The 17,190-nt window shown below is 29.2% G+C and overlaps 1 protein-coding gene across 1 annotated transcript; it reads left to right on the top strand.

Annotated features, from left to right (window-relative positions):
• Positions 1 to 13,120: 13,120 nt before the first annotated feature.
• On the top strand, positions 13,121 to 16,107 carry LOC120090242 (zinc finger protein WIP2). Its single transcript, XM_039047796.1, has 2 exons — positions 13,121 to 13,765; positions 15,388 to 16,107. The coding sequence occupies exons 1-2, from the start codon at positions 13,208 to 13,210 to the stop codon at positions 15,889 to 15,891; spliced, it is 1,062 nt and encodes a 353-aa protein (XP_038903724.1). The 5' UTR covers positions 13,121 to 13,207; the 3' UTR covers positions 15,892 to 16,107.
• The last annotated feature ends 1,083 nt before the right edge of the window (positions 16,108 to 17,190 follow it).

Below are 17,190 nucleotides of genomic sequence, written 5' to 3'. Positions count from 1 at the left end.
GGTTGGAGGAAGCTGATCAGCTCTCATATGGGCCATACCTTCTGCAAAACAAAAATTGCCATAGCTTATTAGCTTTATTCTAATTATATACAAACTTGGGTTTTTAAAAATATTAATTCACTCTATTTTCTTTGCTCTTTTTTTTTTTTTTTTTTAAAGTACTTTTTTTAAAAATTTAATTTAATCACTGTTTCATTCACCATATCTTCTTTCTCTTATGCTCATTACTCCCACCACACCACACACAAACCTCTTTTGATGATCCTATCCTATCATAATTCTTTCTTGACTTTTTTCTCTCTATATAGATTTTGTCAGAAATTTTGTAAGGATTTTTTTTAGGGTTTTTGGTTTTATTGTTTTTGTTTTTCACAATGTAATAGAGAGAGAGAGAATAGTGGCCTAGATTAGAGGAGAGAAAGAGAAAAAGAGGAAAAAAAGGGTTTGCATAGTTTTTGGAGGATTATTGGAACAGGGGAGGGTTTTGAGGAAATGGAAGAATGGGAAGGAGATTCAAGATAGCCGACCAAAGCTTCTCATATACCGATGGAAATGTTGGGATTATATAAAACCACGTTTATCGATTCGTAATGAAAATTGGTGTAGTTATAATTGAATTCTATTGACAAATCAATCGTAATAGACTTCAATCGTAAATGTAATTAGATTGTTTTTTATCGCATTTAAAGAAACCTTAAGGTCCATTGTGGAAGTGGAGATTGGTCCCAAAACTATTTTCACATAATAGGAAATTTTACATAACCAAAATTATGTATCACAACAGAAATTAATTTACAGCATGCATAGAAAAGAAAGGGAGAAGAGTTAGAACCATGACTTACTCTTGAAGAATAGTTCTTCACGAAAGCCTCCTCTCTAATCAAAATGATCATAAACAATCACGATCTAAGATGACCACCACCACAAAATCTTCTCTGTAGGAAAGAGAATTCTCAATGTGTGGGCTCTGAGTTTAGAGAGAGTGTTTTGAGAGGGGATTTTTTCTTCTCAGCGAGTTTTGAAGGGAATACTCAGAGATAGATCACTTCTATAAATCTTCTATGAAGAAGACGATAGATCTCCTGGAAAAAACCATCCTACACACCCACGTATTACTCAAAGAGAAAAGAGGGGAGGGAGTTACGACTCCCTCCCAAAAATTAATTAAAAAAATTAATATAAAAAATTATTTTAATAAAATAATTTAACAAACAAATTATTTTAATTAATTAATTAATATATATATGATAACCACCTTATCATATAATATATATTAAACTATATGTTATATCAAATATAACACATAACGTATAGTTTTAATATCGTATTAAATACAATATAACCTATAGTTTTATTTCTCTCAATAGTACATAGTATTTAATATAAATCACATTTGTACTAAATTTGATTTCGTGTCATCCATATAACTAGTATTTGAATTATATTCAAAAAAAAAATTTCCTCTCAAAATAAACTATATATTATAATGTATCAAATACATTAAAATAATTATATCATATATTAAGTTGAATTAATTATATCACATATAATTAATTTCCTCAATTAATTTGAACAATTCAAATTAATTCTCAATAATCCTTATTAAGCTACAAAGGGACCTTATGGACATGTAGATTAAAGCTCCAATGGTACTTGAATAATTAATTAAACTTCTTCAAGTAAATTATCCAACATCCATTAACTACCAGGTCACTCCACTAAAGACCCACAGCTACACTCTTCGTACTATAGATATATTTCTGTGTCCATTAGATATAACCAGTCAACAATGCGATGACCCTTCACAAATTGCTCGTAAGTACAATTGGGCCAAAATTACTATTTTGCCCCATGTGGTTACATTTAACTGCTTAAGTATCACTTATCTCTCTAATGAACAATAAGTCATAGTCCCATTATGACTAAACCCCGCTCAGGCTAAGAGATAGTGTGGCGCCACATTGTTCAACCCCGCTCAGGCTAGAAGAGAGCAATTTATCTACTTACCCCGACATAGGGGAATGATTGAATTTCATCTTTTGTAGTTGTGTTTCCAGCTCTCCAATCAGACGAATCCCTAAAATGGTAGGCTTATTGAGTCAGCAATCTGGCCACTCTCACCTATACAAATCAAAGGACCGCCTTCATAGGCAAAAGTTCACAACTCACTCGGGATTTGGGTCATGTCACCTATGGTCATCCTGGTGAAATGTAAGTCTCTATTATTAACGGTGTTGTATAATGAGATTAATCATTTCGTAGTCTTGTCTTATACAAACTTCTTTGTATAGAATATACTCGCTCACATGTCTCTACATGAATGATCAGGACTAGATCATTTATAGCACTTTACAACAATTGTAACATCTACAAATCGAGCGATATTCATACTGTCACCAAGATAAGGTACCCAGCCTTATCCATCTACTACAGACCATTTAGATTATTACTCAAACATGATTCACCTGTATGTCTCTACATACATGTTTAAGCTACAAAAGGGATGTTAGAAACATTGGTTTGTGGGTTAATGCTACTAAATGTCAAATAAAAGATATCATATTTTATTCAATAAATAAAATATTTGTATATTACAATTACAAACTACAGGAACCATGAGATTTAGGGCATCAACCCCAATAACATTTACCTAAAATTAAGAATTTTGTCAAATTTATTGTTATCGTTATGATTACCTTTACCTCTAAGAGCGAAATCGTAACAGTAGTGATAACAACAAATGTGTCAATTGATCACCTCACACTCATCATTCAAATTACATTACTTGATTATGGATTTTCAACTAAGGCCCACATGTCAGTACGAATGCGGAACATCATCAAACTAACAAAAGTAAAAAAATGGGTCCACTTTCCAACTTACCTTTCATTTATTGCAATACATCTTCCGTAAGCATAGCCTAAATTTTGAACTTTGTTATTTATTTAAAAGTTATCCTCATACTTTCAAAAGGTTTACAATATTATTCTCGAGATTATTTCATATACATACTTTTCAAAAATATTCTTGGATAGAAATTCTGAATTTTGGATAAAAATTGAGATATAAAATAGTGTAGTAATGATTTGAAATGAATGTTTAGATCATTACATTATTTTTAGATTATCGCCATGCAATTTTAAGTTTTGATTTATGTTTGAAATTTTCTAAAATATTTGTATTCTAAGAGTACTTTTGAAATGTTTATGAAAGTTAAAAAGTAATTTTACAACTTTTAAAAATATAGAGATATCTTTGAAATAAATGACACAGTTGAAGATATATATAATTGAATTGTATCAATTTTTAACATAAAAAAGGAAGAGCAGAAAAAGAAGAAGAGTATTAATTAAGTATATACTTAATTAGTTCCTTAACCCTTTTTTTTTTTAGTGAGAGGTTTTTTTTTTAAAGAAAAAAAGTGGGAGCAACCTTGTCTTTTGAGAGTAGAGAAAAGGGGGAGATTGGAATGTAAAAAGGTATGGTCAGAAATTGCGGAATTGTCACCCATCCCAAACAACCTCATCTCTCTATTTAATATAGTAGAAGGAACCTAGTTCGAAAATCATCCATTTAAGCATAGTTCAACGGGTTAAAATATTTATATGTATATATGTATATTTTTTCTTTGAAGAGATTATAGTTCGAATTTTCACCAACACATATTAATACACCGTATCAAAAAGTCACTGAGAATTTCTACTACTTATGTGCATGATAGCTTTTTTCCCATGATTTTAGTCTCTAAGTTTCTTCCTAATGTTCTATGTAGATTCACAACTTTCAAAATACGTTGTTTTGGTCCTAAACTTTAGCGATGAAAAGTATTTAGATAGTCCAATCAGAACAACCTAAATTATTTATTGGAAAATTTACCATTTAAGTACCGTAAATACTTCAGTAGAAAGGGAGAGGATACATAAACAAATCAAAACCATATTCGAAAGAAATAGATCATAATGGCGTGAAGGTGTGATTTAAAAAACACTTACTAAAAGATTTAATAGCTATTACCAATAATAAGGCACACCTTATTTTTTAGTGACTCAATCACAAGAGCTCCAAAATTGATGTATTTAGTTTGAAGCAAACTTATGTTAGACGACCTCCTAAAATTTTTCATGTAGAACATTTGAGTAAAGACAAAGTATGTTGAAAGGATCCGTATTGGTCTATGAGAATAGTTTTCACTATAGAAGCCGTTTAAGATAAATAAAGATTATCTAGCTTAGCTGGGTTGCTTTTTATCTATTTTCTACTCATGTTTTCAAATTCCAAGTCAATAGTTAAATTATTATTTTAAGGAAGATGAGAGTCTTTTTAAAGAATTTGGAAGTATATATATAAATATTATTTCAAAATCTAAATAGTACCCCACATAATTATATATATATGAAAAAGAATCATAGACCATAGGAGAACAAACATCAAAATTTAATAATCAAACTGGAATATTAATATGACCAACATATTCTCCCATCTTTGATCATTATGGCACATACAAAAGGCCTCTTTAAAGAATTTTATAATATCAAAGAATATATATAAATTGTTTAACTTTTTTTTTTTTTTTTTGTATTAAAATTAATGCAAATAATCAGTGAGCAGCTTTAGTTTTACTTTTTCTTTACCATGATATGCCATAATGATGATCACCTTTAGTTGGCTTTTTTTTTTCTTTTGAAAAAATGATTTTAAAGAGAAATACATATAATATAATATGTAAATAATAATAGATGGGTGGATAAGGCACCTGATGTGCACGTGTTGAAAGTCATTTGAGGTTTGTATGGCACATGGATTCAGTCAAAATATAATGATGTTTATGGTTTTGGGAAAAAGCATGTAAAAAGTAATTCCATATATAACTCATACTTCCTTAATTTGTCATCTTATCTTTGTTTTTTCTCAATCAAATCTAAAAACTCCCTTAACCTCTAATTTTTGTTTTTTTTCTCCAAACTTAACTTAACCCTAGTGGTTTATTCACATGAAGATTGCAAACTCCATATGCTTATTAACTTTTTTTATTTTTATTTTTTAACATCGATGTATAGTTGCGTGAATAATATGTACTAATTGTTATACTATCTCAAAAGTTAATAATTCGATCTCTTTTTTTATTGTTGACTAATATATATATTGTCAAACGTGAATAGTACTAATATACTAACTAGTTTAGACGTAATATAATTAATATCTTTGACCAAGAGATTTAAAGTTCAAATCCCAAATTATATATATATATATATAGAAGGTAAACAATTTCTCAAGAGTTTCCTAACAAAAATAGCTTCCAAAGTAATCCAACCTTTACTAACACTCTTTTTATTTACTAAAATTTGTAGAAAAGAAAAGAAAAAACACTTCTAACATCCTAAAAATGATTACATTAAAAAAAAAACAAAAAAACAAAAAAAAACTATACCAAACACACTTTACATTATTAATTTTTCAAAAGAATTTATAAAAAAAAAAAACATTTATTTGCTAGGATTTGTGTTATGTGTTATAGTGGAATTGAAATAAGGGACTATTTATTCTTTAACTACCCTTTTAGTCAGGTCGATTAGGAGACGTGCTCTTCTGGGTTGCATGCTCCCACATGAGATTGTACATTGGGATATAGAGCTCATTTGGATATGTCACTTTAGTGCAAGTAATTGGTTGAGATGTAAGGTATGGAGAGTCACTTGATGTGCTATTATTTATCACATCTGGCGGAAGCAAAATCTTTGCCCCCATGGTGTTAGTGTGTGTCTTTTTTAGGTGGTCAATTGTCAAGTTGTATGATCTAAAATTTTTCTTTGTTGTTCGCAATGGCATGGAGCTTCTATTGAGAGGACTCAAACTGATTCTCTTCGGACCTCTTTTCTTGAGTTGGTTTTCTTTTCTTTGTTTTGGTGTTCTTGTTTTTCTTAATCTTTTTGTCTTGTTTTTGTTTCGTTTGTGCCTTGACTTTAAGTTGTAAAGTCTTCTTCTTTTTGTTACAATTCAATGCCTTAAAAAACATTTATTTTAAAAATATATTTTTTAAAATTATTTCAAACACACTATTAACACATTATTATATAAAATATAACTTAGATTGTTAAAATTAAAATTTTAAGCTGAAAATATACTCTAATTTCAAGTGCAAATTAAATATAAATTTTAGTTTTTATTTTCTTGTCGGTTCAATAAAGTGAGGTTTAATTCAAATACTTGACATTACAAATAGTTTTTTTTTTAAAAAAAAAAATCATAAGGTAAGAAGGACTCGGAGGTGCACCAAGACATCTCAATTAGGTTGACACCTCTTTAACACTTTCATCACGTCCCAAAATTAAAAAAGATTATCCATTAATCAGAAAGCAATACAAAGCAAGCTAGAAGAAAGTTTGATAGTCCAAAGTGAAACAAAATGTTAAAGAATAGCTCTCCAGTTAAGAGAGAAAATGTCGTAACTACAAAAGAAATTGCTTTTCAAACATAACGAAGAAGCTAAATTAAGAATACAAATAGTTATATATACACATTTTTTTCCCTTTTGAGTAATAGTTCCATATACACCTTAATCAGTTAAAAAATATGATCTTCTTTTAAGAACTTCCAATTTATTGTGATTTTTGTGATTGATCTTTTAACTTTTTTTTTTTTTAAATGTAGTTGATTAATTAAAAATCTATTTGGAGAGTTAATTAATTAGGAAAATATTTTAAAAAGCACATGAAAACAAAAATATACTCTAATTTCAAACTTGTTACTAAAATTATTCTACCACCAAATAAATTTTCTACATAAAAAAACTGAGTTTTTTTCCTTTTTTTTTAATTAGAAACTGTTTTAACCTAATTTCCAAACAAGTCCAACATTATTTAATCTGATCATGTTCATTTTCTAAATTCTATCATTTTAGAGAAAAAGACTATTAACCAATTTTTTAAAAAAAAGAAAAGTAGCTATATTTTCCCTAATTGTTTTTTAAAATACTATTAAATCAATCCAAATTTAAAAATTATATCATAAAATTTAAAAACTATATCATAAACTTTTGAAATTGAGCTATGATTCCATAAATATTATTTTAATATAAAAAGATTAAAAAAAGGGGGAAATGATTACAATATTACCTGATTTTAATTTTAAAGTTACAATGAAATGATTATTAAACATAAATAAGCAATATATACTGTATTTGACCAAAAAGAAAATCCATCATTAATGTATGAGCACTTTGATATATGAAAAATGATTGTGACCTTTTCTTAAATTATTTCTTTAATAGATAAAATGTAATAAAAAGATGGTAAAACTGAATCAATATAGATCACATGAGCAAAAATATAAATATAAAAGCTGATAAAAGTATTGATAATTTTAGAATCATTTTCCACCTTAGATATTGGCTCAATGAAGCCTATTTGAATAAATATATGGTGCATTAATTATTTAAATTGAAATTTTAGGTTCAATTTAAATGGTGAAGTAACTTTTATTTTAAAATGCAAGATACACATATTGTTGTCATTTTTCAACAAAAGAACAAAGAAGAAACTATATAATATTATATTGATAATTAATGTAACAATCATATTTCATGGTAAATAATATATTGTGACTATCATCATAAGTAAGGTTGCATAATTGCTTGTGCTTTGAAGATTGATCTAATATTTGGGATATCTTTATATCTTGTTCCCTTTATATAACCAGATATACATTGTGTTATAATTAAAATACAAGAAATTTAAGAGTTGTCTTTTTTATTCAATTATTGCACATTATTAAATCATTTTATTTGCCAACTTGAAAATTAAATGCCTCATATAATTAAGATATAGGCTAGTTTTGACGAAAAAGTTAGAGATTCAAATTCGAATCCAATCCATGTGGTTAAAAAAAAGAAAATATTACTTCTTTTTTACGAGATTCAGTTCTCAATATATAGATTAAATATCAAAATAAATTTGATATAAAATATATAATATTGCATATAAGTGGCTTTAAATATCTTTTCTCCTAAAATTGGGTTATTCTATTTTAAAATTTCAACTTCCAAATATACTATTGTTGTCCATCAGATTTTACATCACTCTTTTTTGGAAGCTCTTGGACATAAGAGGGATTAGCAGGTGCATAAAAAATTAATTTTCATTATTTCTAATTTTTAATAATCATTTATTCAAAATATGTAAATATTTACTCAAAAAGTAAATAAATAAATAATAATAAAAAAGTTAAGATACCATGTTGGTCCCTATATTTTGAATGTTGTCAATTTTAGTCGTTGTATTTTAATTGTCCATTTTTTTTTGAACAAGTCAAAGGGTAAAGAAGAAGTCAAAGGGTAAAGAAAGATCAGTAGGCGCATCGGAATATCTCAACTAAGTTGACACATTCGTAGTACCCTCATCATACCCCGACCCCAACAGAGAGAAAATCATTGCCAAGAGACGAAAAATACAAGCGAGTTCGATAAAAACGAGCAATGAAGAACCAANAAAAAAAAAAAAAGAGAGAGGAAAGCCTTCCAATTAAGAGCGATTGTAGCAACATCAAAATTATTACAAACGATTTAGATTTAATACACCAAAAGGCCGACAAATATATAATATCTTCCCACATATGAGTTGGTGTTCTCTCAGTGCCATTGAAAGTTCTATTATTTCTCTCAATCCATAAACTCCACAAGGATGCCCCCGATCAAATTGCATCTGATAATGTTTCTGTTGGAGCTTTGAGCAAGATTCGTAAGCTGTTGTAAAATGAACAAGTTGAGTCGAAAGATAACTCAAATTCAATTGTCCAATTTTAGTCTATATACTTTCAATAAATCTTAAAAATTATTTTATTGGTAAAAATTAATTTTAAATTGAGAGACTAGATTTAAGATGTATTAGAAGTATATGGATTAAAATTGAACGATTAAAAGTATAAGAACTATTTTTAAATATAGAAAAATGATCCAAAATATTTACAGATATAGCAAGATGTCACTGTCCATCAGTGATAAACACTGATAGACAATAATAGATACTCATAGACTACTATCATCTATCACTGATAGATATTGATAGATCTATCAGTATCTATTATTGATAGATTGTGATATTTTGCCGTATTTAAAAATATTTTCAATCGTTTGACATTTAAAACAATTTTCTAAAATATAAAAAAAACTAAAATGGAACAAATTTCAAAGTAGATGAATCAAAATCATATTCACCACTACAAAAACTGTATTACTTGACGTTTATTCGTAGTTAAGTAAGCCCATGTCAAGAATAAGAGAAATTTTTTACTGGCTAAAAGCGTCAAACTGTAATTTACTTGATATGTTATATAACTGTCAAGTATATAAGATATGTTGACTTATTTAAGTGTTAAGTATTTAAATTCTTGACATTTATTATGAATCAAGGTATTCATAACTTGACAGTTTTTACTCGTCAAATGTAATTTCTTCTTGACACCCAAAAGCTGACAACTTAATGAATACTTGTTACGTTTTGCTTGTCAAGTTTGTATGTGCTTTTTAAAAAGAAATTGTATTATTAGAAGTTACCCATAATTGCTCCTGTTTTGAGATCCAATAATGATATAATTTAATTTAAGAGGATAATCATTTATTAACCAAATAAACAAACACACACACACACATATATATATATATGAAAATTTCCCAAAATTTGCACCAACCTAAGAAAGTCCATGTATCTTGAACATGTATATTGTCTTATAACGACCTCATGTTAACAAAGTTCATAACAAAATTTAAATGAACAATTTCTAAGTTAGAAGACTATGAACCCCATATGAACAATTTTAAAAGTATAAATAACTATCAACTCCCATATGAACACATTTCCAAAGCTACGATCAACCCCCCATATTGAATAATTCCAAAAAAGTACAACTATTAATGTCAGATGAAATAATCATAGCCAAATCTTACTCACTATACTCCTGCCTCCACAAGAATAATGAAGCTCACCTTGAACTTGTTATTTTTAGCACCTAAATATCTGAAAGACATACAACAATACAAATATCAAAGGTTAAGTCGTGAAGTAAATATGGTAGCTTAAATTCTACTGAACTAAAGCACATCAAAAGAAAACAACGATTGCGTTCAAATTTCACTAAGGCAAAGACTACATTGGTTTCACAAGTTAACCGATCACTTCAAACAAGCAGCTTTCACAAATTAAAGACTAATCTAACATACTTTAATCGAGTATGAAATAGTTCAATGCATGTTAATACCTATAGAATCTTAATTGAATACTCTGAAATTGACCCAAACATAACAACCAAAGAGTTCCAAGAACTTATAATATATTTCAAATACCCAAACTAATTTGAAAGGGCAAAAAGTTACGATACTCACCGAATCTAACTTCCCTAGATAGAATTGAGTGTAAGATGGAAAACATTTGACGAAGTTTAAAGGATCTAAACCTGTAGATTTACAAGGTGGTTTTAACTACTCAAGTAATTTACCATTCAAAAACAAAAGCAAAAAACTCCTAAGCATATTGATACAAAAAGAAAAGCCAGAACTTCAATTTAAAATGTGTGTTCCTTGAGTCATATAATTGACATACAAACTGACACAAATTTGGACAATAATAGTGATATCTCAAGAATATCATAAATCTCTGGTTGAAAAAATTCACTTTCAAGCTCATCTTTGTTAATATTGCAATTGGATAGTACTCTACGAACCTCCTTGGCATTAGTAGGATGAAATTTGATAGCCACCAAGTCTTTGAATGGAAAGAACAAAAGAGTGATGAAGCTCATGAGTCCACCTTAATCTTGGGACTTTGGATCTAACGTATTGTCTCACACTTCCATTTCTTCCATAACTATTACTATTCAACTCTCTAAATCCAAAATAAAATTAAAAGGATTTATGTAAAGAAAAAAAAAATCATGAGAAATGGAAAATACTAAGGAGAGAGTTTGAAAATTACTTTAAGAGTTATCAGAAAATACCTACTACTTTTACTTATCCTTTTTTCTTTGTACATGATGATTGAGAGCATCGACAAGAGCTCCGTTGCGCCGAGCGTCGAGAGCAGTGACGAGGGTTGAAATTAAAGATCATATCAAATTGTTTCTAATTTCAAGAAATTTATTCTTCTAGAGTCCATAGGGACTGTAAGAGTAAAAAAAGTTATCATCTAGTGAGATATTTTCAATATTGGTAATTACCACACATTATGCCCTAAACCCCAAAATCAACATCTCCAATTTTCAACACAAGAAAATCAACAAGAACACTAAATCAAAATCACAAATACTGAGAGACAAATGGAACTTTGAAACTTGCCTAGGGTCAGTATCTCTGAACCTTCCGCCACCAATAGCACGTTCGATTTCAATAATGGAGAGTCGTGGATTGTTGATTGAAATGGTCTCGACAATACTGTTGGTTTTGAGAGGAGAGTAAGTGTCGTCGTTGGGATTGAGTGAGGCGAGAGCCATATTTTTTTGTTAAAGAAGAAATGTAGAAGGAAGTAAAAGTGCACAAATTTGAAGAAACCCAACGACATGAAGGAACTGGCGACAACAACGTAAGGAATCAGTGACATAAACCGGAACCAGCGACGTGAAAGAATCATGGACGATGTGAAGAGAAACCACCAATGTGAAGGGTTTGGGGTGATTTGGGTGTTTGTGAACATCTCCCCAAATTTTTCATCTTTTCAAATATATGAAACTCTATAATAAATAAACCACAGATTACTTGATGTTTATAAAGCGTCAAGTAAAAACAGAATGAAAAAAATCTGAAAAATTCTGTCAATCTCCACTTTTTTTTTCATTATTTTTTATGCTTTTCATCAAATTTACATGTTATTTGACGTTTTTTTAATAAAAACGTCAAGTACTCAAAATTCCCAAACGTAAATAATGTGGTTTTTTTTGTAGTAGTGGTTTTAACCCTTAAAAAACGTGCATACGTTAGATTTTTATTTAATAGATCTATAAGGGAACAGAAAGGACAATTACAAATAGTTTCTTATTTCAAAGTCTATTAATAAAATATTTAAAATTGAAATAGATAAATAAAGACGAAAGTTGCCAAAATAAAATTAAAATATATAATAAATATATTTGGAATGTTATTTAATCCTCACACTTCATCCAAAATACTCGAAATTGAAAAATGAAAAAAAAAAAAAAAATACAAAAAGTGGTAACTCTGACTCCAATAACTATAAACGGCCCTTTTCTAACCAGATTCTGTTTCATATGAAGATTGAAAAAAGTGAATATATTCTATTTATTAGAGAAAGAAAAAGATCAAAATAATATTACATTATATTATAATTAATTAATTAATAATTCCGACGGTATAATTTAATAGATTCAGGTATATGCTTCCCATTAAGAGATTTATTAGAGGTTTTAAATCTCTCCGCTTCTATATGGTTTTAAGTAGTCAGTTAGACCACAAAAATTTAAACCGATATAAAATTAGCTTTTCTCCTCTGATAATATGACTCACTCATCAAAGTAAGTTCAAAACTAAAAAGATTATACAAATTAAAAATTCAAGAACTTTTATATAAAAAATCTAACTTCTAAAATCAAATTCGCACAAATTTTAAAAGTTTATTTTACTATTACAATGTTGTTACATAAAAATTTCCTAGTATTTACTATATCAAGGACGACTCTTATTCATTAATTATCACTCACAATATGATTTAATAATAATATGAAATCCGTCAACGATACTACATTATATAGGAAAGAAAAAATAACTACAAATAAATACAAACAAGAATATATATATGTAGTACCAAAACATTAGAAAATTCAAATTTGGGAGCAACATTATATTTTCTTGTTAGTCTATGGTCTATGCGTTCAAAGCTCTTTGCTAACTTTTTTGTTTTTGAGAAAGCTATTAGAGGATAAAGAAAGATTAGGAGATGCATTCGGACATCTCAACTAGATTCCGACACATCTATAGCACCCTAATCATATCTCAAACCTAATAGGCTTTTTACTAACTAAACTCTTCTTCCTCCATTGCACTTAATTTTCTTTTTCTTTTTTTTTTTTTAATCACTCTTTGATACACCTTAATAAAGTATCATCTCTAAAAAAAAAAAAAAAAAAAAAAAAAAAAAAAAAAACCAAAAAAAAAAAAAAAAAAATTCCCCCCCCTCCCCTTCCTTCCCCTAATAGATCCCATTTTTTCCCCATGGATGACCCTTCCACTAACTTCTTCTTCACAAATCTCTTCAAATTCAACTCTCCCACCACTACCAATTTCCTTCACTACCCTTCTTCTTCTTCAAACCCTCCTCCTCCTCCTCCTCCTCCTCCTTCTCCTCCCCCTCCCAATTTCTTCCCCACTTTCCACCACCACGCGCCACCGCCATCCTCTCCGCCGCTCCGCCAAGCTCTCCCTCTCCTTAGCCTTAGCCCCACAAGATCATCATCACAAGAAAAAAACAACAAAGAGGAAGAAAAGGAAGAAACTTTAATGAGAGTTGCACTTCATATAGGGTTACCAAGCCCTAGGGTTGAAGAAGAAGAAGAAATAGAAGAAGAAGAAGATGAAGAAATAGAAGAAGAAGAAGAAGAATTAGAAGATCAAGAAGAAGAAGAAGTAGCAATTTCAGGATTGTGTTTGAGTAATAGTAGACTTAACAAAGGACAATATTGGATCCCAACTCCTTCACAAATCCTCATTGGACCTACTCAATTCTCTTGTCCTGTTTGTTACAAAACCTTCAATAGATATAACAACATGCAGGTAATTTTAATTCATTTTACTCTCTCTCTCTCTCTCAATTTCCCACCTTTTTTTTCTTTAAAAATAACTATCTTTTAGTAATTTTACTTCTTAATTATTATTATTATTATTATTTTGCATGGATTTGTTGAATGAATGAATTAATATCTGATTTTCTTTTCTGATCCAACTCTGAGCTGCTGCTGAGATCAGTAGCTTCTTTTTGTTTTTTTTTTTTTGAATATTTATTTCTTTTAAGTGATTGAACAACACAAACAATGTTCTTTGTGCCCCCCTCTCTTTCTTTAGTACTTGAACTCTGTGCTGCTGTTGCTTGCTGATCTCTCTTCCACATTTTGGAGGCTTTTTTTTTTTTTACTTAATAAAAAACTGATCTTTAGGATTTATTTTGTTGGGGGGGGCAGTTGCTTTTGTGTGTTCAGAGAAAAAGGAAGAAATAAAGACACAAATCCATTTTTATTTTTATATAATATAAAGAAAGAAGAGAGATAAAAGAAAAAAAATTTCTGTTTCTGTTTTTCTGCTTATAGCTTTCCTTCTTTCTAGGGAAACAAACACATGTTTTTGCCTATTGTATATTCCAAAGCCTCTTTCACTCATGATTAACAATCCCCAATTGATTACAAACCATAAAGATCAATTCTTTTTTTTTTTTTTTTTTCACATCAAATGTGTTTTTGTTTAATTTCTCTTATTTTTCTCCCAAATGGGTGTTGTAAAAAATTGTTCTTTATGACTTAAGAGAGCTAAACTAAATTTAACCTAACTTTGTAAGATTACTACATTGATGATATGATTAATTTTCTTTAATTCACTTACTAAAACCACTTCCATTCCCTTCCTTGATAGTTGAAAATTTCTTCCTTCCCTCTCACCCCAAACAAAAAATGAAATGGACTTATGCAAAATTTTCTGTTTTTCTCAAATGGCTATTCCAAAAATCCTTAATTTTTCCATAGAGAGAACAAAAAAAACCCATCTTTTTTCTTTTTCTCAACCCACATTGTTTCTTTTTATTTTATAAAAAAGTACTAGAGGATATGGGATCAGTAGAACAACAAGATATCTCAACTAGGTTAACACATTTTTAATACCATCATCCGAGGTCAATAGCGATGTATTGTCCCTTCAAATTCCCGAACCAAAACCACCAACCTGAGCATAGCTAAGCAAAGTGATTTAGGCATATATTGATTCTTCAAGGTCAGAATTAGTTCTAATCACCCTTTTCTGGAGGTCAAAATTTCAAATCTACACACCTCCATTTCTTTCCCAATTTGATATCGATTTTGTTTTTTGCTTTTGAAATTTACCATTATTCTTAACAAGATATTAGAAGTTAGAGAGATCAAGAACTACATAAGGATATCTTAACTAGGTTGATACATCCTTAGCACTCTTATCATACTTCAGATGTGTCAACTAGTTGAGATATCCCGGTGTATCTCTTAGTCTGTCTAATCTCTAGTGTCTCGTTCAAACAAAAAAAAACCACTATTTCACCCTTGTCAAACGTTCATTTGAACTCTTAATAAATTAAATGATTATCAAATAAAATTTAAGTCAATTCAACAACATGTTAAACTTATGTGAGTTTTTTCGATATATATATATACATATAGATGCACATGTGGGGGCATGGGTCACAATACAGGAGAGGACCAGAATCGTTAAGAGGAACACAGCCAACAGGGATGTTGAGGCTGCCATGCTATTGCTGTTCACCAGGTTGCCGCAACAACATTGACCATCCAAGAGCAAAGCCATTAAAAGATTTCAGAACTCTTCAAACTCACTACAAACGCAAGCATGGAATCAAGCCTTTTATGTGTAGGAAATGTGGGAAAGCCTTTGCTGTTAGAGGAGATTGGAGAACTCATGAGAAGAATTGTGGAAAGCTTTGGTATTGCATTTGTGGCTCTGATTTTAAGCACAAAAGATCTCTCAAAGACCACATCAAAGCCTTTGGAAATGGCCATGCTGCTTATAATCATACTAATAATAATAATGCTAATAACAACAATAATCCCGATCATCGTCGTCATCATCATCGGCATCATCGTCTCCATGGGTTCGATGAAGAGGATGATCATGCTTATTCTGAAGTTGAGCAAGATCATGATTGATTTTGTTCTATTTCTTCTCTAATGGGAATTATTGGGTCATTAGTATGTTCTTATATATATATATATGGGGGTTCTAGGGAACAATATTCTTATGATCTATATATATATATCTTATATGTTACAAAATCCAGTTTTTTCTTTTCTTTTCTTTTTAAGCTATTTTAGCCAAAGCTTTTTTGTATATTGAATTTGCCATTTTTAATCAACTCTCTTGGTGGTAATGGCTTCAAATTCTTCTCTTCTCTCTAATTATATTGCAAAGTTTTTAATATTGCAGTTCAACCAGATAGGTTACTACAAAGAAGGTTCAAGCATAATATACGAAATTATGACTAGGTGAGTTATGTTTAGATAATTTTGGCATGCAACGTTTTATTCTATTTTCATATGAAATGCTTACTAATTAAACGGTGAATTTACTCCCCCATATGATAATCCTTTCTTTCTTTTTGAAATTTATGCTTATAAACAATTCTTCTATCAATAAGTTTCTTTCTTTTGCTCTCATCAACTTTCTTTGTAGTTGACTGAAAAAACCGAGACACATTTAAAAAACTAAAAAAAAATGTCGTTTTTGTTTGGAATTTGACTGAAAAACCATAATAAGAAAATTAAAGAAAAAACAAGAAATAGAAAAACTAAAAACGAAGGTATTATATATCAATTGGGGTCATAATGGAACATGTTTTAAAGCCAACATTATGTATTGTACTCAAAAACAAAAACAAAAAAAAAAAAATGATCACTTTCTTTGTTGTAGAGACATTATTGTCGAGAGAGAGTTAGCAGCTAGCTTAGGTTATGTTATATAACATGATTTTTTTTAATATATATATATAATATAATATATATATTATTCTTTAAATTGTAGATGAGCAATACTTAGATGCAGTAATCCGGATAGCACCAATCTTCATGCATCTACATTATCTTCTAGTTTTGAAGAAATATGTGTGTTCTTAGCTCCTGAGTTTTTAAAACATATCGTTTTTAGTCCTAAGGTTTTTTAGAAATAGATGCATTTTTTTTTTTTTTTAATATTCACAAGACAGGAGGGATCAGAAGGTACACCTGGACATCCTAATTAGGTTGGCATCCCCTAACATCCTAAGTTTTTAAAATAGGTTTAAAGGTCTTTTAATAATTTTTTTAATCATTTGAATTAGAAAAACATTTTTTAAAAGAAAAAATTACTTCCTTTAATTCAAAATATCAATAATATATAAAACAATAAAAAAAAATAGTTCAATAACCTTTTAAATATATTCTTAAAAATTTGATGACTAAAAGATACATTTT

The sequence above is a fragment of the Benincasa hispida genome, chromosome 11 (assembly GCF_009727055.1).
Source record: "Benincasa hispida cultivar B227 chromosome 11, ASM972705v1, whole genome shotgun sequence".
Classification (NCBI taxonomy): Eukaryota; Viridiplantae; Streptophyta; class Magnoliopsida; order Cucurbitales; family Cucurbitaceae; genus Benincasa; species Benincasa hispida.
The sequence above is the reverse complement of the archived record's forward strand: the minus strand, read 5'-3'. Positions and strand labels throughout refer to the sequence as shown.

Bases quoted from the DNA above. Each gene is read 5' to 3' on its own strand.
- LOC120090242 (XM_039047796.1), top strand. From the start codon at position 13,208: ATGGATGACCCTTCCACTAACTTCTTCTTCACAAATCTCTTCAAATTC. The intron at 13,766-15,387 runs GTAATTTTAATT...ATATACATATAG, and splicing joins ATAGATATAACAACATGCAG to ATGCACATGTGGGGGCATGG.